This window comes from Stegodyphus dumicola, chromosome 2 (genome assembly GCF_044657685.1).
Source record: "Stegodyphus dumicola isolate Sdum_Otavi_A_Nest chromosome 2, ASM4465768v1".
Taxonomy (NCBI): Eukaryota; Metazoa; Arthropoda; class Arachnida; order Araneae; family Eresidae; genus Stegodyphus; species Stegodyphus dumicola.
In genome coordinates, this window is record NC_140769.1 from 264,615,383 (window position 1) to 264,638,882 (window position 23,500).

Here is a 23,500-nt window from a genome sequence, read left to right on the forward strand (position 1 = left end):
ATTTAACCATCTTTTAGAACTACCCCCACACTGTGGCTATTAATACAAACTGCTGAGTTTCAACGGAAGAGGTAATGAGCTGTTGTTAGAAACGAGACTCCATTACTCGCGCCCTTTGGGAGCTGGAGGAGACTTGTAGAGACATTAGGTATTTTTAGAAGCAGAAGAGATGAAAAATGAGCAAACGCCTTCGCCGGGAATCGAACCACGGACCTCTGGAATACCGGCCCAGCGTGCAAAACCACTACACCACGAAGGCACGCTAGGAAGGCGGGAGAAATAACCCTATAGACTCAGTTTTGAAATTTTGCCCAATAGTTCCAGGGAGATCATAAAAGAAGCTAGTTACTTTTTTTTAAAACCTGAAATCAGAAATCGTTGTTTTCAACTATCCAAATTTCATGTTTGGCGAGAAAGAACTGTTGCCACTTCATTTCAGAGAAATATCTTTCATTTCTTTTTTAACATGGCCACAGAGTTTCCTAAAAGGTGCAAATTTGCTCGCTCAATCTGTAACGCTAAAATTTGAAGTCCCCCCCCCCCCAAGTTTATGCGGTGGCTATTTTAACAAGGAAGTACCAATATTTGTTGCAAACTTCGTGCATAAGCGATTCAATTAAAAAAGTTATCAGCTTCACCGTGAATGATTAAGTCTTTTGTTAAATTGTTTGTGATTGTTAAATCCGCACAAAAATTTTCATATGGCGTTAATTAAACATGGAATAATACCGCAGCGCTAGTAAAATCAATTATAGTTACTTTCTCATATATTAAAATAGGTCCGAATTCTAGTCACATCATCAATGTTTGGATAAATTAATACTAATTGTTATTCAGATATATTTATTGTAAAAAATAGGTAATGTGTCTCGTTACGTTATATCGGTGGTACGAAAGCGAATTTCTTATATTTAAAAAATAATTTTAATTAACATTTGTAAATACATAGCAAACTCCCTATCATTCACCACTACTGTTTTAAAACAGTTTTCAAATATATGATTTACATTTTGAATTTCTGAGAAATTATTGTTAAGCTAATAGGTCTATTGTAAGTATTCAAACTGCAGTATAAATTAAAAATTAAATTGCATTTCCCCCCCTAAACTTTTACTCTTTTTGCATTTATAAAATTAAAAAAATTTAATGCTTAACTCATTTTTGATGTATTAGTCTGCAGCATGAAATTTTGAGATTGTAGTTTTTTAATTCTTTTTGTTCTTCCTTTCTCTCTATATATAAGTATAATTCATTTTCTAGTAGATTATTGAATACATTATCTCCTTTGAAAATAAAGTAGTTAGAATTTTATTGAAATAAATTTACTCATCAACATATTTAAAACTGAATTATTAAAATGGAATAATTAAAAACGAAATTGCGACTAACAAATTAATTCTATTTTACATTTCTTAAATCTATTTTCAAATCTAAAATGTTAAGAAAAAAGAATCTTTTAACATTTTAGATCTGGCAGTATAATTCCGAATAAACTTTTCAAGCGGGGAAACATCTTAAATGGATGTTAACTGTATATTTTTCGGTTATTTAAGTAGAATGTTCTCATTTGTGAGTTGATGTCTTCAACGATGAAACTTCCTTAATCGGGTTTTACTATATATTTCCCTGCTGTATGAGCAGAAATTATTCCAAAAATGTGGTAAAAAAATATTAGGGGAACAAAATGTAATAAAGTTATCATGTGTAATAATGTTCAAAATGTAATAAAGTTTCATTATCATTATCATTATAAGGGCACAGCCCCGATCCTCTTAGCCGGAAAAGGCGGCCATATAATCAAAAAATGAAACTGGCCAGAAAAAACAAATATAAGAAAAAAAAAAAAAAAAAATAAATAAAGTCCAAAATCTGAGTCACAGTGCCGAATTCCAATTCTATCTTTCTTCGTATTTATAATTTTCATTATTGTCTCTGCAAAATCTTTCATTTTTGAATAGTTCCTTTTAAAATCGTCCTTAAAATTCTTTCTATATTTCTCTCTTGCACTCCGGGTTAAGCGTACATTCATCGACGAAGTGCCTGTCACATATTAAGCATTTATCATTATTATCTTTGGATTGCATTTAAGAGTGGAAATATTAATCTCGATTTATTCAAATTTATTTATTAATCGACCTCTCCTCCTCAATGCAAGCTGAAAATGAAATCAAATATCGCCAAATTTTAAGTTATGTCGAGCCATTTTTCGTATAAGGGTGTTAAACTTTTTGTGTTTAATTTTTTATAACGAATAAATATTTTCTTAAATATCGTATTCTCTCTTTCCCAGCTTTTTAGCATTAGGTCTTGAAGATTTTAAAAATGTTCGCATAATTTCCTCATACATAGTTCCCTCTCCCTCAAGACTAGTTTATTTGTAAATTTTATTCGTTTAATTATTAGCCAAAATGGCGTTAGCCAAGAATGGCTGTTATTCTCAAAACGGGATTCTGTTTTGAATCACTACAAAAGTCTGAATCACTTGCGAAAAAACAAGGGTACTTAGGGGGTCATCAAATTTTGAATAACGTAGTCCTCCACCCGAATACGGGCACCTGGAAGCCGAAATTTGGAATTTGTTTTATTGTCTATTTCATATTTTGTAAAACTTTGACGAAATTTTAATTAAAAAAACTGAACGATTTCAAAGAGAGCAGTGGCAACACTGCAGGGAATAAAATATTTTTATCGCCAGCGCGCGAGACTGTCTATCGAAAATTCTGAAGATATGCTGTTTTTAGATAATTTTAAGGCAAAATAGTATTAGCCCAAATGCTCCCGAAACGCGGGTAAATGAAAAAAATACCCATTTAGGCGTAGCATAAAATCTGAAAACTTTTCAACTTTTATTTATTTTATTTGTTGTTATATTTATTAACATGTTTTTGAAAAATTTTTCTTGTGTACTATCACTTTCTTATTAGTATTTCATCCATTTTCCCTTCGCATTTATTATTTTAAACATATTTTTCGCAGATTTCGGGTAACTTAATTTCGCAGATTAAGTTACCCGGACCTGGCAAGTGTCATCACCCCTAAAAAAATTTTCAGTCTTTCGTTGGCCCCTTCTCCGTCGCTACTCCGATGTCCCTTTTGAGAACTGCAGCTAATATTTATTCACTTGAGGTGCCCCTGAAGCGTAATAAAATAACTGAGCCGGACACGTCGCACTGATTGGCTCAATGTAAGTCAGCTATTGTAATATTACTATGTATTCTTATTGCAATATGCATTTCTTTTAAAGAAATAATATTGTAATAGTCACCAGAAGTTTATTTATGACTGCTTTTCATTTTCTATGTTCTTATTGTGTAAAAGGAATTTTAAAAAGTCAGATTTCGTAATTTTCCCAAAAGGGAATTTTTAAATTTAAAATGGCCAAAGCTAGAATATTTGAATTATTTGAAGCATTTTTGTAACTGGGTGGTGTGGTGTATTTAATTATGGCAAAGCACACTAGGGCTATCTGCCTAAGAGGAGGGATGCCTTCGTGGAGGACTTTCTAAGGGGAACTGGCTCGTATACACGTAACACATGGGGAAAACCACGAAAACGCCCATGCAGCCAGCCTGTTCGCGGGATGCGAACCTCGGACCGAACTACCAGTGTTCAGCGACTTTACCGCTCGGCCGCTGGTGGGCTTTTGTAACTGGGAAGTACTCGTATATGTCTATGAATGATTACGAAAATGAAGGCCAATGCATACATTTATTATTCTTAAAATAATAATATATGTGTATATTCTTATAACACCTCTTTTTTTTTGTTTGTTCTGCATTTATTATTCTTATAATTCTTCTTTTTTTATTCTCAATTTTTCCTTTTTTATTCTATACTTATTATTCTTATATTTAGGTTTACTACTTCTTTTTGGGCGCAAACCAGGAGATATTTTTGAAATTCCTTAAAATTCTTAACAGTCTACCGGAACATTAAACGTTATTTGTTCAGCTGTATTTTTCATTAGCTATGACATTTTCCAGAAATGGTTTGTTTGTTTTACTTACATAGTAATATTCACAACAAGAAATTCTGAAATTTAGCAGATGTTTAACAGTAGCTACTAAAAGTGTACCCCTTTTTGCAAGCCAAATGTTGTTCCCCATGATTGAAAAAAGTGTCTCAGCTGTAGCAGATGTCCCAGAAAAAGATATTGCAAACTCAAACCATTTAAAAAATATTGCAACATAAAATATCAGTCCTTTGAAACACCCTAAAAATTGCTTTCCACTTCTCTTCAATAACCTGACAGGTTAATTAACCACAACCTAACATTTGTTTTCGATTTACCTGTTTCAACAATGTACGTTCATCAAATAGGTCATTAAATATTTATAGAATCTTTTATAATTTCATTAACGACTTCTCTTCTAAATCAGACCAGAAAATTTCAGTTCATAAATTTATCCACTAAAACTTATTTAATTTTCACAAAACTGGTTCTCCACAACTGGTGTTGGATACTAGAATTATAAAAATTGTCTACGCTTGAGAAGAATTTTTTGATTATTTTCTTTTAGAGTGAATAGCAAGGCAGAAGATGGTATAAATTTGTGAGTTTTTCTTTCCTGAAGTTGACAAACTAATTCAGAATATATTTGCAATGCTTTTGTTGCTGTGTTAGAATTAGCTTCTAGTTTCAGGACTACATTATTAAATAACTATAGGGTACCATATAAAAATTTCAAAAATAGTTCACTTTTTAGGGTTTGAAAAAAATCAAATACAATTTTTGGACATTCGTCACAAGAGAAGAAGTATGATTTTAGGCCATCAAGAATGGAAAGAATTCAGTTGCCAGTAACAAACTAAGGAACCTTGTGCTGCTACGAGATAATACTTTTCTATAATCTGTTTCTGCAAATTCACAGAACTAAGTTTCATTACTCTTACTGGTAAAAGTTTACAATTGGGTGCCCCTTGTTTATTGGAGATTCTTTTTTGACGCCAAGATCGGCGCCAGGAAGGCACTATTTCAAGATGGCCGCTACAGAAAACCAAAATAAGAAGTCAAAGAATTTCACAAGATCTGTGCTCATGTACACATCGATCTGTTTTCTCTTAAGAAAACATACTAGAATTGCACAAACTAGGCATTGCGCACTGCTTTAAATATGTCCATGTACACATCAATCTATTTTCATTTAAATAAAATCGGGAAGCTAAAACAAAGTTAAAACTATCATGGTAACCAGAAGTGAGGTTTCATCGCCAAAATTAAAAAAAAAAAAAAAAAAAAAAAAAAATGTCGCCAATCGAAGGGGCATCCAATTCTACACTAGAGCCCTCTTACTGTATATAGGAAGTGAAAATATTTTTATAAAAATAACTTCTGAGTTCAGGGATAGAAAATATTTAAAATTTGTAATTCATTATACGGGCTGAACAACTAATTCCTAAAAACGCGATATCGAACACATAGGTCCAAAATAAATAAAAAAAAAAAAAAAAAAAAAAAAAAAAAAAAAAAAAAGTCCTAGGCAGTCATAAAATTCTATAACTCCGGGCATTACCTCGGACAACACTAAAAATCGAAGACTGTCCGGGCTGATTCTGAACGTATCGTAAGCCTTATATTTCGTATTTATAGTTTCGTATGTTTCTTATATACCGTCTTCTAGAGTTCATCTTCAGCAATCTATTTTGAAAATCTAGAACTTTTAATCCAAGAACTCCATCTTTTTTTACTAGGATTCTCCTGCCTATTTAAATCTAGCGCTCCAGGCAGTCGATATTTAACTAGCCCTTTAATCCCGCGCTCCAATTTTTCCAGGTGTTAGGATTCAGTATGACAGGACTTGTTGAGGCTTCTCCTCGCGGCTAACCTTCCCCCCCCCACCTCTCTCCTTGACCACGTGACTGAACGAAAGATAATGGTTGATAGTAGCGACCACGCTATTTCCTGTAATCGGCGCGTCTTTCGACGTCGTCATAAATCGAAATGTATACACTTCCGCCAACATGGTAAACAGATCGCATCACACTTATTCTGAGGGTATGCTTTATCGATGTTCGGAAGATACTGAAGGTGAAGCGAGTATGTTGGAAGGATCTATAAAAGGCTGCGCTGGTTCGCGTATCGGACGCGTTGCGTAACCGCGGACGGAAACCTGTTGGCGGTTTCCCGTCTCAAACTTTATGGCCTCGCAATCACGTCAACCGACTGTCGTGTCTTCTTCTAGATTGGAAATAACAATTCTGCGGCGATCGCGGAACTTGCACGTCCAAGAAATGAAGCGAATGCAAATGTGCGATTCGAAACGGTTCGCTGCACATTTAATAATTTCTGTGATACATAATTTTAATGAGTTGAATTCCTTCGGAACAGTGCACGAAACTCTCCAGTAATTTCATTCGAATGCAGCTTTGGTGATACCAGTGATTTTTTTTCAGAAACAACACTTCCTTTCATAATTCCTGAATTGTGATGTTTGTTTCGCCGTACATTCATTAAGCAAACAACTGAAGTGTGAAGTTTACATTCTACGAAATCTCGAATTAGCACAGATGTCTGTGGATTATTTATTTTTTGCAGGTGTGTGCGATCGAAAATATTTTGGAGAAAAATACAGGTAAACAAAATTATTTAACATATTTTTAAAGTGAAGAAATTTCATCTATTCAGAATATATTTCAGAGTTTAGAATCTCATTTCGAACAGAACATTTATATATCATCCTAAAGTTTGGATTAATGGAGTGTTAATTAAAGCGGCCTTTTTCACTGTCTTTACAAAGGAAAAAAAAAAAAAGGGGGAGGAACAATAATTTTTAATCTTACCACTCTGTTGTTTTATTTACAGCTAATTAAAGTAATGACCAGGAATAAATATAACATTATATAATAGTTTTTTTTCACATAACATAAAATAATTGTTTCATATGTGTAATCAAATGAAATTTATGATATTGTAGAATTCAGAATGAAAGCTCAAAATTTAGTTAAGAATTTGGATATATGTGCAAAAGCATATTTTTATGTTACATACGTTATTATTTTTATTAATTATCCTCTATTTAAGATAGAATATCAGAATAAAAACAATGATAGTTATAAAAAGTCTTAGATAAGATCTAAAGTCTGGGGGTTTTAAGATGCATATGCATACAAGAAAGAATAATTTCATTTAATTATTAGCTTAATGTATGATTAATAAAATGTAGTCAACACTTAAAAATTTGTGAAATATCCCAGAAGTCAAAGAAGAAAGAAAAACTGAAATGACTTGTGTTACATTAAATCAAAGAAAAGTAATAGGAAACAATTTTTTTTTAATAGAATGAAGGGAGAAAAATAATGGTATTTTTAAAATTTCCTGAAAATGTATTTGTATCACCACTGAAATTTTTTTCAGAATCTTATGTAGAAAAAATTGCTTTAATTATGTAAGTAGAAAATACAGAACCATAGTATTCAGTGGAAAATTATGAAATAAGCATTCCTGTATAGAGTGTCAAAATTGTTAGTTCTAAGGCTATTGAAGTCAAAGGGCATTTAAAAAGAGTATCTTATTGAATTTAAAGGGAATTTAGATTGAACACCTTATTAGTATTAATATTGCTGCTGAGTGTCTTGAATATTCAATCAACATATACTGGGTTTGTAATTTTTATAAAAATATGGCTATTTGACTGCACGTATTGTTATTTTATTTACTTATATTCCAAAAGCTGTTAATTTATTTACTTATATTCCAAAAGCTATGTTAAAAGTTTTAAGTGAAACTGTAAAAATTGGTTTTTCTTGAAAAAGTAAACTTACCTATTCATTTTGTTGATCAAAGATAATGGTTGATAGTAGTATTTTTGGATAAAATGGGTATTTTATCCAAAATTAAAATACTAAGCTTTATAATTAATTTCTTCTCTTTTAACTAAGAAAATTGTGTTTCTTAGAACTAACATTGTTAAGATTGTAAATAAAAATTATCTGATTGTAAATAAAAATTATCTGATTGTAAATAAAAATTAACTGAAAAAATAAACTTCTGTGTAAATTTATGGTAGTGTTTTGAAGTACTTAGTACTAGAAAGTTATCACTTTAAATTCAGTGAAGTTTTCTTAGAATTTGTGTTATTTCTTTCTTTCCTTCTCTCTCCCCACTTATTTTATCATGGCTGCTTCAAGAAATGAAAAATGTGTAAATTGAACTTGATTTGTGAATAAAAAGAGAATTATTTGAATTGTTGTTGAAATGCATTAAATCATATAATAATTTTTTATGTAATTTACCCACATCATGTGAATATAAAATGCAAAACCTGAGTATTCAATGCAGTATTATAGCATAACCTATTATATGTGTAAGTGGTGTAATAAAATGAAATGGAATTAAGTGGAAAAGAGCATATTTTTGCTACTTTATATATAATTTATTTCATACAGAAACATTGCAGTACAAAGCACAAAAACAAAATGCTTATTATAACAGAGAAAGGCCTATAACCTTTGTCACTGTTGCCACTCACTTATAAATAATTAAATAAATAAAACTTACCCCTCAACAAAATTCTCTTAAAGACCACAATATTGTTATAAGTAATTGAATAATTTCAAAATTGATAATTATTTTTAACAAGATTTCCTTATGGGACATGACACAATATTATTGCCATAAGTATTGAAATAATTAAAGACTGAATAATTTCAAATTTGTAGAAGATTAATTAAGAACAATTTTAACCGTATGAAATATCTGTTAATTCAGATCTTGTTAAAGTATTAATTCAAGGTGTTGGATATAAAGGGCAGGTCAGAAGGAATTAATTTTATTTTAATGCAGGGACAGAAAACTTCATTTTTTTTTAAGCAAAATCAGTGAGCAATAAAATCCCTGAATACTTATCGAAGATAATATTAGCAGACAGAAGATAATTTAAGTTCTTTAAATTATCACGTTAAGAAATTTATGTGATGTTTCATCTGTTTAGAATAATTTTCAAAGTTTGATCGTGTTTTGAATAGAATGCTGCATAAGATTTTAAAAGCAAAAATCAAAATTATTTAAGTTCTTTAAATTATCACGTTAAGAAATTTATGTGATGTTTCATCTGTTTAGAATAATTTTCAAAGTTTGATCGTGTTTTGAATAGAATGCTGCATAAGATTTTAAAAGCAAAAATCAAAATTAGTTATATGAAGTAAATAAAGCAGAATTAAACCATAAAAAAATCTAGTGGAATCAATGCTAAAAAACTTAAACAGTATGTTAAGAAACTGTTCAGCATTTAAAAAAAAAAAAAAAAAAAAGTTGAAAAAAAAGTTTTTTTTTCATAGAATAGTAATTGCCTAATTACTTTTCAAAGCATTACATTCTACTCAAGAATGTGTTGTGCTAGTCATACTCAGTTTTATTGTTTATTTGATATATATGTGAAAACTGAAGTATGTTCGAAATTAATTGCTAGATTAAAAAAAAATAACTATTTTTATGTTGTAATCATTTAGTCAGGTTGCCATAAAAAACTTTAATATCTGATTACTTTTGTGAGAAATTTGTGACTTTTTGAGTAGGGAAGTCTGGAATTTAGTGTGTCAAAGACTATTCATCTATTGTCACAGACTACTCATAAAATGTGTCAAAGACTATATATGTGTTAAAGACTATTCATAAAATCATGATTAATTTAATTCTAGCTCTGCTAGAATAAAAAACATAGAATAGTCTTTGACATACTAAATCCTAAACAGATTATAAAAGATTCACAAATTTATCACTAAAGTAATATGTCACAGCTTTCAAAATTGTTGGGGGGGGGGCAATATTGCACCTATAATCATGTGCGAATAAATAACTTTTTATTTTCTTACTTAGCAGCTTTAGCACAAGTATGAGATATATTAAATACAAAAATTACCTAATTTAATTTAGTTCTATGAATATGTGGTGCCGATGTTGAACCCCAGATGGCGCTAAGCTAGAATTTGTCTAGCTGAGCTAAATTAAATTATTTACGATTTTTTTATTTTTCAAAATGAACTGCAGATCGTGAAAAGAGGTTATTTTAACTGTGTATGTAACTATGTAATTTAGTTGTTAATTAATTAGGCCATCTCTTAAATTAAAAAAAAAAAAAAAATAAAAATTAGGCCATAACATAAAAGATTCTAAAAAAATTTTACATTGGGGTTTTTTTTAATGAAATTCTTTAATACATTTTCATAAGCATAGCTTCATATAAAAGACCTCAATTAGTGTCTGACCGCTACTTCAGTGGCTGTGATGGTAGATATAATTTGGGTAAAAAAATTCTGTTTAAAAACAAAAATTTGGTTCTTTTATTTTAATCCCAAAGAAAATCTTGTTGATTTTATCTGTTGGATCTTTTTTTATACAATCTCTCCCCAAATCCCAATAGATATCTATACTTAGTTTTGTATGATTTCTGTACCGAACTCTATGGAAGATATATCTTAAGTTTTATGAAATTCTCTAAAAGGTCTTTGACCTAGTTTATAGAAAATTAGGCCATCGCTTAAATAAAAAAAAAAAAAAAAAAAAAAAAAAAAAGTAAATAAAAATAAAAATAAAAAATTGTCCATAACATAAAAGATTCTAAAAGAGTTTAACATTGTTTTTTTTTTTTTTTTTAATGAAATTCTTTAAGACATTTTCATAAGCATAGCTTCATATAAAAAAACTCAATTAGTCTCTGACCACTTCAGTTCTATGTAAGTGGCTGTGACTGTAGACATAAATTACGAACAATATGTTTGTCAAAAGCTAGTACTCAAACACCACAATATAAACACTTTTTCTTTCATGGTCCACTAATTGCTATTTGGCATTCCCCAATATCACTTAGAGCTTAAGTTGCCTGCCACTCCAGTGGCCACTGGGGAGGGGGTAGACAGTACATAATAATGATAAATGCATGGTAATGCTGTGAGAATTAAAATGTTTTGGCTTAATAATTTTATAATTAAATTTGACTTGATTAATAACTTATCAATTTGTTAAGTGAAATTACAGGTAATCACATTCAGCAGTTTGTGGATGATATGTGTTTTTTTATCAGAAGCAGATGTTTTTTGATGAGTAGCCATATTATTAAGTTTTATTTTCTTCAGATGGATGATGAATGTTGATCAAGTATCGGAATGGATCTGAGAATCAGGACTTCCTCCTCTGATTCTGAGGGCGAAAACGTGGACTCCAGTGTCAAAATACTTATCAACGATGTCACTCCTTGTGACTCTCGAGAATTCCTTCACCTTTCTGGATCCGTGCCGCATTTTGAAGGAGCCGCCGTAGGAAGGAAGCGCAAACAATCTACTAAAGGTCCTCCTCAGAGAAGAGCTTCATGGACATCTTCACATAAACTGGATAAAGTGGCAAAACTTCATAAATGGTAATATATTTTGTTATTTATTTATCAAGAGGCAAATCTCATCTGTTAAAATCAGTGTGACTTTGCTATTGGAAAAGAAGTCAATACTAATTTATTTCAGCATCTTAATGATCTTTATAATTTAATTTGATTTAGTTTTGAAGTTGAGTCTTTATTTTAATGTGCATCATATTTTTGATTTTACTCATATTTTGCATCTGAAATTATTATCTGAGTTTTATGAACTTGTACATTTCAGCATTTATCATTTTATTACTTCATTTGATTTTATATATCTGCTGTTCTTTTTAATATATGTTTGGTGATAACTTTTGCTGGTGTATAAGCTGTTTCAATGCATCTAACATGTACTTTGCACATATGACTTTTCAAGTTATGTGCCAAAAACTCCACCATTACCACTATAGCATTAAATAAAAAAGTAAAAATTATTAATAATAAAAAAAGTCTTCTCAACCTTTGGCCTAGATCAAAATGTGACATAGCATTAAATATTTTAGGTGCAGTAAATTTTATTTAGTTGTTAAGCAACTGCAGTATTATATTATGGCTTGAATGCCATTGAGATTACACCCAAACCTTAAATCTCTATTTTTTGTTGTTTTTATCTCAATGCAATTTTAAAATTTGTTTCCTTGGTGTTTTATCCATTGCCAAAGTTTGTTTTCTGGATTTCAAAATATATATTCTGGGAAAATTCGCATGAAAGAATGATGGCACTGTTCTTGCTTATTCTATGTTCTGTATTGCTACATGGACACACTTTAGAATAATCGAGTGGATGCATTTTTACCATCATTAGTCATATATGCTTTTTATTGGAGAGTAAAAATCATGTTGTCACCATTAGCACTTCAAGCTGGGCATCGGTGATGACAGTATGATGTTGTCTCCTTACATCACAGTTTCGGCTGAGAACATGCAGAAAGGAGTACCAGTAATGGCAGTTTTAGACTATCTAATTGTATCTCAAGTTTTCATTGAGATCAGTTAGGAAGGAGCATCATTAGTTATGGTACAAAATTGTCGAACTCTATCCAAGTTTTGATTGATAACATCATGGAGGAAGCAGCAATATTGACAGTAGAAAACTGTGTAGTTCCAGCCCAGTTTTGTTTGCCAATATAGCATAAGATAACTTAATAACAGTGGTGGCGAGGCAAGATTATTTAATTCCATCCCAGTTTTCATGCAGAACATCTTGGAGAGAGTACCGCTGATAACAGTATGAAAGTGCAATTCCATGTTAGGTTTGATTAAGGACATCTTTGAAAGAGCATCAATAGTGGTAGTATAAGACTATTCGGCTTTGTGCCAGTTTCGGAGGATTGACAATAGTTAGATACAGATTTTCCTATTCTGTCCCAGTTATAATTGAAAACAGTTTGGTTGGGAGTGCCTGGAGTGACTGTATGAAACTAACAGTGCAGGATTTATGTATAAGCTATACATGCTATAGCTTAGGAGCCCCGCTTTCTTGGGAGCCTCCCAAAAAACTCCTCTAGGTATCTGAAAATCATATTTGGCACTGACATATAGTATCTGGACTTATAAAGGCCCCTTATCTCAAATAGCTTAGGGCCTTATCAAGTCTAAATCCAGCCATGGAAACTACTCAATTTCATTTCCAGTTTTCATGGAGAACATCTTTTGGGGAAGGAGCAATAAGGGTAATAGTTTGAGATTATTTTGGTTAAGAATACTTTCGAGATTATACCAGTAGTGACAGTTCAATATTCTCCAACTCTTATCAAACTTTGATTGAGAATATCCCAAAGGGTGCACCAGTGATGGCAATATAGTATTATGGAACTCTCAGTTTTGATTAAAAATATAATGACAGGAGCACATCTATGGTCATAATAATAAAAGACTGCTGATCTTCATCCTAGTTTTAATTAAGAATTACATATTGCATCAACACTGGAAGGAGAGTGAGTTGTGACAGTTCAAGATTTTCTAGCTTTATTCTAATTTTGATTAGAACATTCTGGGGAAGAAAAAAAAGAAAAAAAAAGAAAAAAAAAAAAAATGTCAAGGGAGGGAACTGAACAAGGTCTTATTGTCAGCACTGGTATTCCCAGCAGAATTTGGCAGTTAAAAGATTGCCCAGCTCTATCAAGTGAACTTTCTAGTGTAATACCGATACCTGATCAGAGCCAGTGCTGACAGTCTGGTATTCGCCAACTCTGCTCCAGGTTTGATTAAGGAGAAGGCCTGTTCGTGATATCATCTACCTCCAGCTTATTTTTCAGTGATGAAAACAAACCACAAGCCTTGTGATTTCTTGAGAGCATCAGTGGGGACATCACTCAGCTTTGTTTCAATCTGGATTGAGAAAATTCTGCTGGGAATACCAGTGGTGACAATAAGACCTTGTCCAGATCCCTCCTACTTTTGTCTGAGAAAATATTGGAGGAACAATGGAGTGTTGCCCAACTTCATCCCAGTTTTGATTGAGAATAGGTTTGAAAAATGAATTTATGTATTTTCATATCAAGAAAATTGAAATGCTCTAACTGTAGAAGGATGCTACTAATGCAAATATTTTTGCTTTGCTTTGTGTTTGAACCATAGTCTCAGCTTCTGCTATGCATGATATTTATTTGGTAAGCAAAATTATCATTTAAAAATCATAATTTTATGTTTTGGGGGGCATTAAAATTTCTCTTTCTGAAAACAATATTCTTATAGGTCATTTGTTTGGAAATTATCCTGAAGTTATTATTTGATGTCATGTATTCTTTTTTTCTCATTAATATTACTAATTAATGTGAATTATCTTAAAAATATTATTAAGATACATTTTGAATTAAGAATCTCTATATTTTTATTGGAATTTTCAACTTGTTTACATTAATCATAGTTGTATCAAAAAATAATCAAATTTCAATTGTTATATTTTAGTTTTTTTAAAGAAAATTTTTTGATGATCAATTACTTTTCTGTTTCAGCTGGAGTGTAGGTTGTTTGGTACCTGATTCAAGGCAAATACACTGTGATACTAGCAATGATTTATCATTCCATAGTGGATTCAATAATCCTAAAGAAGGAAGTTCAGATAGCATACCTGAAGGCATGAGGGAGAAGCAGAGAAGTTTCTCTGGTAATTATTTTTCCCCCCTTATGAAGATGTCTTTTAAGAACTGTATTAAAAATATCTATGCATAATTCCATTTCTCGCTGAGCTCATGATAGACTATCCTTTGTTTGTTAATGATTCAAGCAGTTCGGTTATCTGCTGCTTCAGTGGCTGTAAATCCTGTGGGAATGAAGGCATGAACACTTTGTCTTTCACACAACCCCACAGGAAAAAAACAGTAAGGGTTTAGATCTGGGGATCTCAGTGGCCAGGAAAGCAATGGCATGTCTGACTCAGCATGGCCAGTTCATTGATGGGATAGACTATGATTCAGGTACTGGCATACATTTTTATGATAGTGTGGTGGAGTCTTGCTGCAGAATGAAGCTGGGAACTATTTCCTTCAACTGAGGAAATAACTAATCTAATAGCATATCTTGGTACATGCACCTGTTAATTGATTCTTCCATGAAGAAAAAAGGACCCAAAACACAGCTGTTGGAAATGGAGCAGAAAACGTTCACCTTTGGAGAATCATGCTAATGTATCATTACACCATAAGATTTCCATGTCCAAAAATTATTAATTATGACAAATAAATTTGCAGAAATGTATAAAGTAGCTTCATCCATCAAACAACAAGCCTGTTCGTGATATCATCTACCTCCAGCTTATTTTTCAGTTTCTCACAGAAAGCTTTAAGCAACAGTTTGATGAAAAGTTTTAACATCTGCACCAATCCGAAATGTATATGGCTGGAATTGTAGATGTTTCTGTAACATAATCCATGCTGTTATCTGAGGCACAATGAGATTAGAACTTGCATGACAAGTTGATTTTGTGGGACTTCGTAAAATTGCTTCATGAATTTTATCAACCACTTTGGTTTGGGCTAATTTTCTTACACAAGCAACCCTTGCTTTGAAACTGCTTTACCCACCATTCAATGTTATGATGATTTGTTGGTTCTTTACCATATTTTGTATGAAATTGTCTTTGAATGACGATAAACGACGACGTTTTGCTATATTCTGAAATATGTGCCATTCTGATTAACAAGGCCTCTAGCATTGATTTTTGTAAAATGAAGATTTTTTGCTGTTGACAGATAAAACTTGTAGTTTCAGAATTAATTTGTTTTAGCTTAATAAATCAGTTATAGAATTTCTACTATGCTATTCTTTTTGTCCCATTCAATAAGAAACACCCTGTATAAATTCTTCCAAAAATGAGAGGAAATTTGGAACTTTTTTCAAAATCTGAAAGAAAGTATAATATTACAAAAATATATAGATCTGTAATCTCAATAAAAAGCATTTCATTTAAGTATATCTCAGAAAATAAAAATTGCTGGTTTGGTGGAGGAGAGGAATAAGTACTGGAATTTTTGTTTTACTTGAAGTACTTTAGCACCCTTATAACTTATGCAATTTGATCAAGCCATGGTTCTGTTTTTCCCTTTTTAGTAAACTGAACTCTAGTGTTCTTTGTCAAAATGTAATTGTTCTATCATTCTTCTTAGAAGGGTAGTTATTCTGTTATTCTTCCGTTTAGAGTTGTAATTGCTTTCAAAAGTAAATAGTGTAGTTAAGATGTCATTCTACTACATTTTAAACTGTACTACTGTACATTTAAAAAAATAACTATTTTAATCAAACTTTTTTTTTTTTTTTTTCAATTTGTGGCATTAAAGAACAATATTTCATAGAAAATTTGAACTATGCCATCATTGGTTTCAAATTTGCATAAAAAAGTTGGTTGAAACATTTTGCTTTTTTATTGTTGGATACTAATATATCCCAGATGTACAATTAATTTACACATTTTTGTGTATAAAACAACACATATGATGTTTTGCTGGTATCATTATTATCATCGCTGCTATTCCAGACAGTTTTTCTTACACCTTTTATATTTTCTGTAGGCTGTTTTGTTGAATACTGATTTTTTTTTCTGTTAAACATCATGTCCACCAAAGTTTTTACTTAGGCTTTGTTTTCATAACCCTTTGTGGTAGACATATACTTCTATTTACAGAAATGTTTTCAGTGACACAAAGATTCAAGTTTTTATATTTTTACATAATAAAAATATTATTTTGTATAAAATCTGAAAACTGACATTTTATATGTGCCTACAGTTCCTATATTTATATTTAGGAAACTGTTATCTTATCTCCTCTACAAGGAATAATTTTTTAAATATAAACAATAATAAGTATTAAATGAAGTATTTGCCACATAAATTTGCCCTGAAAAAAAAAATGCTCATACCTGTGGAAAAGTCGATGGTGCATTCATGCAACATCAGTGGAATAAGAATACAGATGTTTAGTGCGTATGGTTGTATTTGTGTAAATTTTTCTCTGAGTGGAGCACTGGATTACTTTTTAACTGTATAGCATTTTATAAATCTACAAATCACTTTACTTGTAATTAATTTAATATTAAAATTTACAATATATTTCTTTCACAAATACAGATTATTTTCAGTCAAAAGATTCAAGCATGAAAAGCTTCACTACAGTCATGATGCAAAGTTACATTACATACTTTGCGTCTATAAACAGTCTGGCTATGGTATTCTTTACAACAGTCTTCTGTTATCGTTGGACTTTATGGTAAAACATCCACCATCCACGTGCAATGGCTTTTGAATGATGACTTTACTAGATTTTCTCATTATTGATCTATTTCTGGCTAACTCTCCACTCTCGGTGAGAGTTTACTAAAGGAATAATACAATGTCTTGTCTGAAATCTAAAAGAGACTTTTTGTATCCAGTAGTAGGAAGTTGTGATATTTTCCATGCTCTTTTCGAGGATACATCAATGTAGTTAGTAAATATTGGCTAACACCATTTTTTGCCACTAACTCTTATCTTGTAATTGGTTACTAAATTGTTGCATAATTTGACTCTCCCATTCTGGCATTGTATTGTTCAATAAGATAAGGTTGGGATCGAAAAACTTTTATTCTTTGCATTTTTGATTAACGGGAAACACATTTTGTGGGCTGAATTGTTCCAAATCTTGAACCCACTGTTACAACCAAATTTTCATTCCATCAGACAAAAAATGTTTTGTTTTTTCTTCATACTGGAAATTATAGTAACTTCTGTCTTTCTTATGAATGCATTCACCATTTCTAGGGAGCACATTTGTATACAATTTTCTTGAATTATTCCTGTAGTACTAAAACCTTTTCTTTTTTAGATTACAGAGATAACATGATGTAAAAAAGTTATTAAAGTAAATAATAGCATGATTGGTGGGAGTTTCAACAACACTGAGCAAATTTATTTCCGCACTTCCACCAAGATCAAATTCTTCATATTCTGTTAATTTTGGATCTGTCAACTAACGTGAGTAAATATCAAAGTTAAACATGTATCCATCAGATTATGCCAGATTTCTCCCTTTTAAAATTATCTTTTCCAAATGTTTGCTTCGATAAGCAATCATTTGTTCGTCAGTACTCAAATTGTGAGAAAATATTCCTAATTGTTGGAATTCTCTATTTCCTAAGTTTAGATAGTCTCACCTTACATAATCGACCAGTGTTGTCAATTTGACTGTTGTCACCTAAATGTAAATTCTGCTTCGTATTCCTGTGCTGCAAGGGTGATATTGATGCTCATACAATAGCAATAGATATGTTCTTATAAAGAGACCAATACATTTCTTATTGAGGTAAATAATGATATCCCGTAAGCAATAATATTCCAATAAAATCTTCTCTTGGCTTCAAATGCAATAAATTTTGGGCAACTTTTTTTGCTGAGCATATATATTTGTTTGTTCAAAAATAAATGTCTAAACCAAAAAGGTAAAAAATCTCTGCACTAGTTTTACCTTGTACTTTGTCTTTTATATCTTCTATTTCATCTTTTTTTTTTCACTTTTTCCCTGAGAAATAGCTGATGGATCCTTTTTTATCCCTTTCAAGTTTTCAGTTGACTGTTTTTTGAGATATTTCGTGTGATTAGCACTTTATTTAAAAGGCTGAAACTTGCTTCTTACATGAGCTTCGACTTCCCCAGCAGTATCATTTGGTAAAATATCGTTATCATTATTCAAAACATTATCATTCCCTTTTTCTTCATCACTAACATCTGCAATTTCTGGTGGAACAACAACAATATCAGTTTCATTCTGGTTATCATCATCTGTTTCTTCATCAAAAAAACTTTGGAGGACTTCTTAGGCATAGCATGTTAAAGCACAAGTAAAAAAAGGAATATCCTTTTCTCGCTGACATAGTGCCAGTGCAAAACCTATTTTCTCTTCCATCCACACACAAATACAAACAGCCGAATGATAGAACATTCTGATAAGTGGTGACCTTGGCTAAAAATAGATCACCTCTAAAGCTGGCAATCCTTTCTTTAAATGTTTTTGGGAAAAGTATCTGATTGAAAGTTTCACTTAAATTTTGCTTCAAGTAGAAGATTTATTATTATAAATAAAATTATTGTTGAGGACAAATATTTTTTAATAGAAATAACCTTCATAATATTCCCTACACAAATTCATCTGCTAGTATAAAATATCTTTGGTGGTGTGGTGGTGGTGGTGTATTTAATTATGGCAAAGTACACTAGGGCTGTCTGCCTAAAGGGAGGGATGCCTTCATGGAGGACTTTCTAAGGGAAACTGGCTCGTATACATGTTACACATGGGGAAAACCATGAAAACACCCATACAGCCAGCCCGTTCGCGGGATTCGAACCTCGAACCGAACTACCAGTGTTCAGTGACTTTACCACTCGGCCGCTGGTGAGCAAAAATATCTTTGGTAGTTATATTTTTATATATATCTATTTTGAACACTGTGTCAACACAACAGTTAATAGGTTCATACTAAATATGTCATTCAGTATTGATTTGTCTTACAAGAGTCAAACTTCTTGTGTTTTACTTTTTTATGATGAGTACAAAATTTTGCTAAATGTAACTATAGAGACCAGATGAAACTATAAAAAATTGGATTTTGTAATTTTTGCAAAATTAACTTCGTTAAGTTCAAGAATGCCAATGACTGAATCTTTGCATCATTTCAAACATTTAGCAATTAGAAGTATATATCTATGACCTATGGTTGAGAAAATGAAAGTTGGGTAAATACTTCTGTGGACATGGCATATACTTTTCAATCATTTTTCAGTAAACAAACGACTTTTTTGAAAGGGGATTAATGTGTAACTAGGTTAATTCACCCAATATTCACATAATTTCTCTTTCCTTTTTTATTAGAGTTGCGATACATCCCATATATATGGGATGGTCACCTTATTTCACCACTCAGTTCTGTATTACTACTTGTCCCATGTTCTCCCTAAATTTTGCACGAGGTAGCTGTTGCGGAGTGATGCAGAGACTATTGAAACTGACACTGTTTGGTGTGAAACCATTTTGTCACTGTTTCTGGGGCTAGAATTTCCAAAGATGAAGCAGCACCATTGTTCTCTCGGTCATTCTAAAAATTTAATGCATCCGACTGAATAACTCTAAACTAAGCTCTTGGAAGGGAAGAAATAGAACTTACTATTGTATTTTACAAATAAGAAACATTGATATTAACAACACTAAGATTCTCCTCAACCTATTTGTATATCTAAAAGATTATTCAGAGAAAGGTAACACCAACAAAAACTGCAAAGCATCTATGAAATTCAGTAGGGAAAAGAAAAGGTCAAAGATTTTTTGCAGATACAAAGTAAAATAAACAAAAGTCGTCTAAAAAAACTGTTTGCAAATACTGTTTAAAACTGCAAATAGTATGGAATGGAGCTTTGAATAAGAAATTCTATCTGTTTACAGAATTAAAGAGAATGTTTTAGTACAAAAAAAGTACTTCAACAACTTCCATTGAAAGAAATGTTTAATAAATAAGTAGATATTAATTTTATAAACAAATAAATATTAAGCTTTTCTTTTGTAAATTTTGTTACCCTTTACATTATAATGTATTTTGCAGTAATTGGCAAAATAGGCAATCTTCTTAGTAGAACATAAATTTTATTTTTAGTTCACGGGGATAGATAATTTGAAAAAATTTTTTAGCGGCAAAACTTTTATACTACTACTAGTTGGTAAAAACTTCAGAATCTAATTTTTAAAACAATTTCTCACGTTGATGAGCAACGGTTACATAATACAAATATGGCGTTGCCACTTCAACAGTAAATTAATTAAATAAATAAATTTATTAAATAACAAGATATTACAACATCATAAATGCTTCATTATTTCATAAATCACGATTTCATATTTTTAATTCTATAATTTCTACATGTCATCTTACTAGTTTTAAATTGATGATCAAGTATCTGGAAAAATCTCAAATCCGGAATCGCCGAAGTCCCGACGAGTCTGGATCTCGGACTTTGGACTGTACTAACTGATATGGACCTAAAATGTCTACTATAATTTTGCTTCAGATCGTATACTTTTTTAAATTATAGCCAACTCATTTTTATAAAAGAGAAACTGAAAATACTAAAATGGTTAAAATGTTGTTGGTAATGATAAAACAAATATAATTCATGAGCTGAATAAAATCAAAATTTGGACTTATGTGTCTTTATAATAATTTATTATTTTTAGGTACTCAATACTATTTATGTTTTTCTCATTGTAGCGGGCAGCAGGGAGGACGTTTTTATGTTTTGTAACCAATTACAAGATTCTGTTCAGAGCATGAGTGATATGATGGCTGGTGCTAGTTGCCACACGTTGTCTACTGGTATGATGGAGGTAAGTTAGTTCTGCTGTTTTCAAATGTAGTGTAATGAAATTTGTATAATCCATAGACCTTGGTACTGAGGTTTGTGCAGATTAGTGAATTATGCAGATTATAGGAGATATCTGAGGTTTGTTTATATTTTTCCTTTCAAATTTTTACATTAAATTTGGCCAGGATTGGCAAATTTCTCCCACAGTGCGAAAAAAACCTCAGAAAAGTGATCAGAAGAAACAGGTTTCTTTCACTAAAACTGGAAAAAATGAAAAAACTTTATTTTTGAAACTACTGTAGCTCTATTTTATTCATATGTAGCACTATTATGTTACTAATTTAAATATTGTCATTTTATATATAATTTCAGGCAGATGAAACATTATATTTAATTGTAGAATTCATGTAGCAGTAATTTGAAACACTCAAAGATAAACTCATCATAATTATGCGTCTTAATCCCATTGTCGCTATCTAGTCAAAAATTCATAATTGTTGGATCTAATTTATTTATGCCTCTGCTTAAAAGTGAGGAATTTTCATGTAACACCACCCAGTTTGTTTCATTAAATGTTCTAAAGCTGCCACCACCTTTATGCAAATAGGCAAAGTTTTACCAAGAATAATCAATATGACCTTTCCTGCAACTGAATGCAATCAAGGCAGTGAATAATCTTCATATTAGGTGGGAGAGCCTTTTAGTATCCAGAAAGAGATTAGATCTCCAAAAGAGGGATTAGATCAAATTCACTTGCTGTGTTACGAGGGCCTTAATCCCACAATGCAGACTTAAATAAATAAATAAATAAATAAATAAACCTCTGTTCTTAGCCTCCAATGCTGAACTGGGCCACCAGGCGCCCATCCTTCACCTTGGGTATTGGAGACTACCAAGAGGGAAGGCGAAAACTATAGAGGCCATGTTTCTGGCCATCACATTACCCCATGCGGATGGCCTAAACCAAGACCATTCTAGACAGCATTAGCTGCCCTTTTTTGCCATAGGAACCATGTCCATGCTGTTGTGCCTTCCCCCCAGAGCTGCTACTGTCATATTAAAATAGTAAGCCAGTGTATGCAACCACATGGAGTTGCCAAGAATGAGACCTTTACTTGGGTATCTTGGCAGTCTTGATAAAAGTTGCTTACTTCATGATACTGAGGGTGCTGGCACCTTTGTGCATTTATGTCATAGCACCCATGTGTTTTGACAAGCGATGGTCAATTTAAAAATGTACTAGCTCCCATGCATGACTTGGTTCCTGTTCATGAAGATTACGATCTTCACTTGAGCATGCTGGCTGCATTGATGCTTTCCTTATAACATTGAATTTCATAATGGTTCTAGTACTTTTGTGGACTGTCAAAGCACCCATGTGTCTTAGTGACTAACAGTTAACCTGAAAAAAAAAAAATGCTGGCATCTATATGCAAATATTGGTGCTTTGTTTATAAAGATTAAGAGATTCATGGACATCCTGGCTGCCTTGACGGAGTTTGATTACCTCATGGCGCTAAATTTCACAATGGTGATACCACCTTTATGCTTTTTTACTACAAACTCTTATGTACTGTTATGTGTTAGCAAACAGTAGGCAAATTGAAAAGAGTGCCTGGACCTTTTCAAGTTGCCTACACTATGTAAACCAACCCCATCTGCCTCTGACTTGTTTAAATCTGCCCAAATGGAGAAATATGTATATATCTGAATGATAAAAACAGAATGTTAAAAGGGGTGCCATTTTATATTTATTTAAATCTTTGTTTAAACATTGTACCACCAAAAGTAATATAATGTATTATTAGTGGTACATCTATTACATTTTGAAAAATCCTGGTTTAGATAAATAGGATTCTGCTTTATTTAATACAGGGAAGTAAATCATATCAATGCCTTTTCTGAAACTTTAATGTAAAGTTTAAAAAGCGTTCTTGTATGGGTCATCGTTTCCAAAATTAAATTTCATATTTTTTTTCCAGCCTAAAGTTGCAAAGAAGCATTCTTTAGCTGCTTTAACTGGCAAAAGTTCTTGCAAAGAATCGTGGCTGATTGCTCCACGATCGACCCTCCAAAAGTCAGTTTCGACGCCTTCAATCGTTGCTGCTCAAGAAATCCAAGACATTGGTATATTTCAAATGTTTTATTCACTATTATATTATAATGGAATGGGAAATAAATTAAAATGTGCATTTTCATATTTAAGGTTTTTAATTACAAACCTTTTTTAGTTATAATTTGATGAATATTTGTTATAAATACACTGCTTGTAAAAATTTATGATTAATATAAAAAAAAATGCTCATTGATTACTTTTTAACCAATGCCCAGT

General features: G+C 31.6%; 1 protein-coding gene across 6 annotated transcripts in view; it reads left to right on the plus strand.

Moving 5' to 3' along the window:
• The window catches only part of LOC118197830 (A-kinase anchor protein 13-like), a 281,410-nt gene that overhangs the window by 134,442 nt on the left and 123,468 nt on the right, over nucleotides 1-23,500 (plus strand). For 2 of the 6 annotated variants that reach the window (XM_035369382.2, XM_035369383.2), the window contains exons 1-5: nucleotides 4,627-6,572; nucleotides 11,071-11,351; nucleotides 14,306-14,457; nucleotides 21,075-21,190; nucleotides 23,151-23,295. In XM_035369382.2, the coding sequence (XP_035225273.1) occupies nucleotides 11,101-11,351; nucleotides 14,306-14,457; nucleotides 21,075-21,190; nucleotides 23,151-23,295 (664 nt within the window). In that variant the 5' untranslated portion in view covers nucleotides 4,627-6,572; nucleotides 11,071-11,100. Of the gene's footprint in view, nucleotides 1-4,624; nucleotides 6,573-11,070; nucleotides 11,352-14,305; nucleotides 14,458-21,074; nucleotides 21,191-23,150; nucleotides 23,296-23,500 lie in introns of those variants that run through there. The other 4 variants (XM_035369381.2, XM_085812123.1, XM_035369379.2 and 1 more) reach the window with 3 other exon arrangements.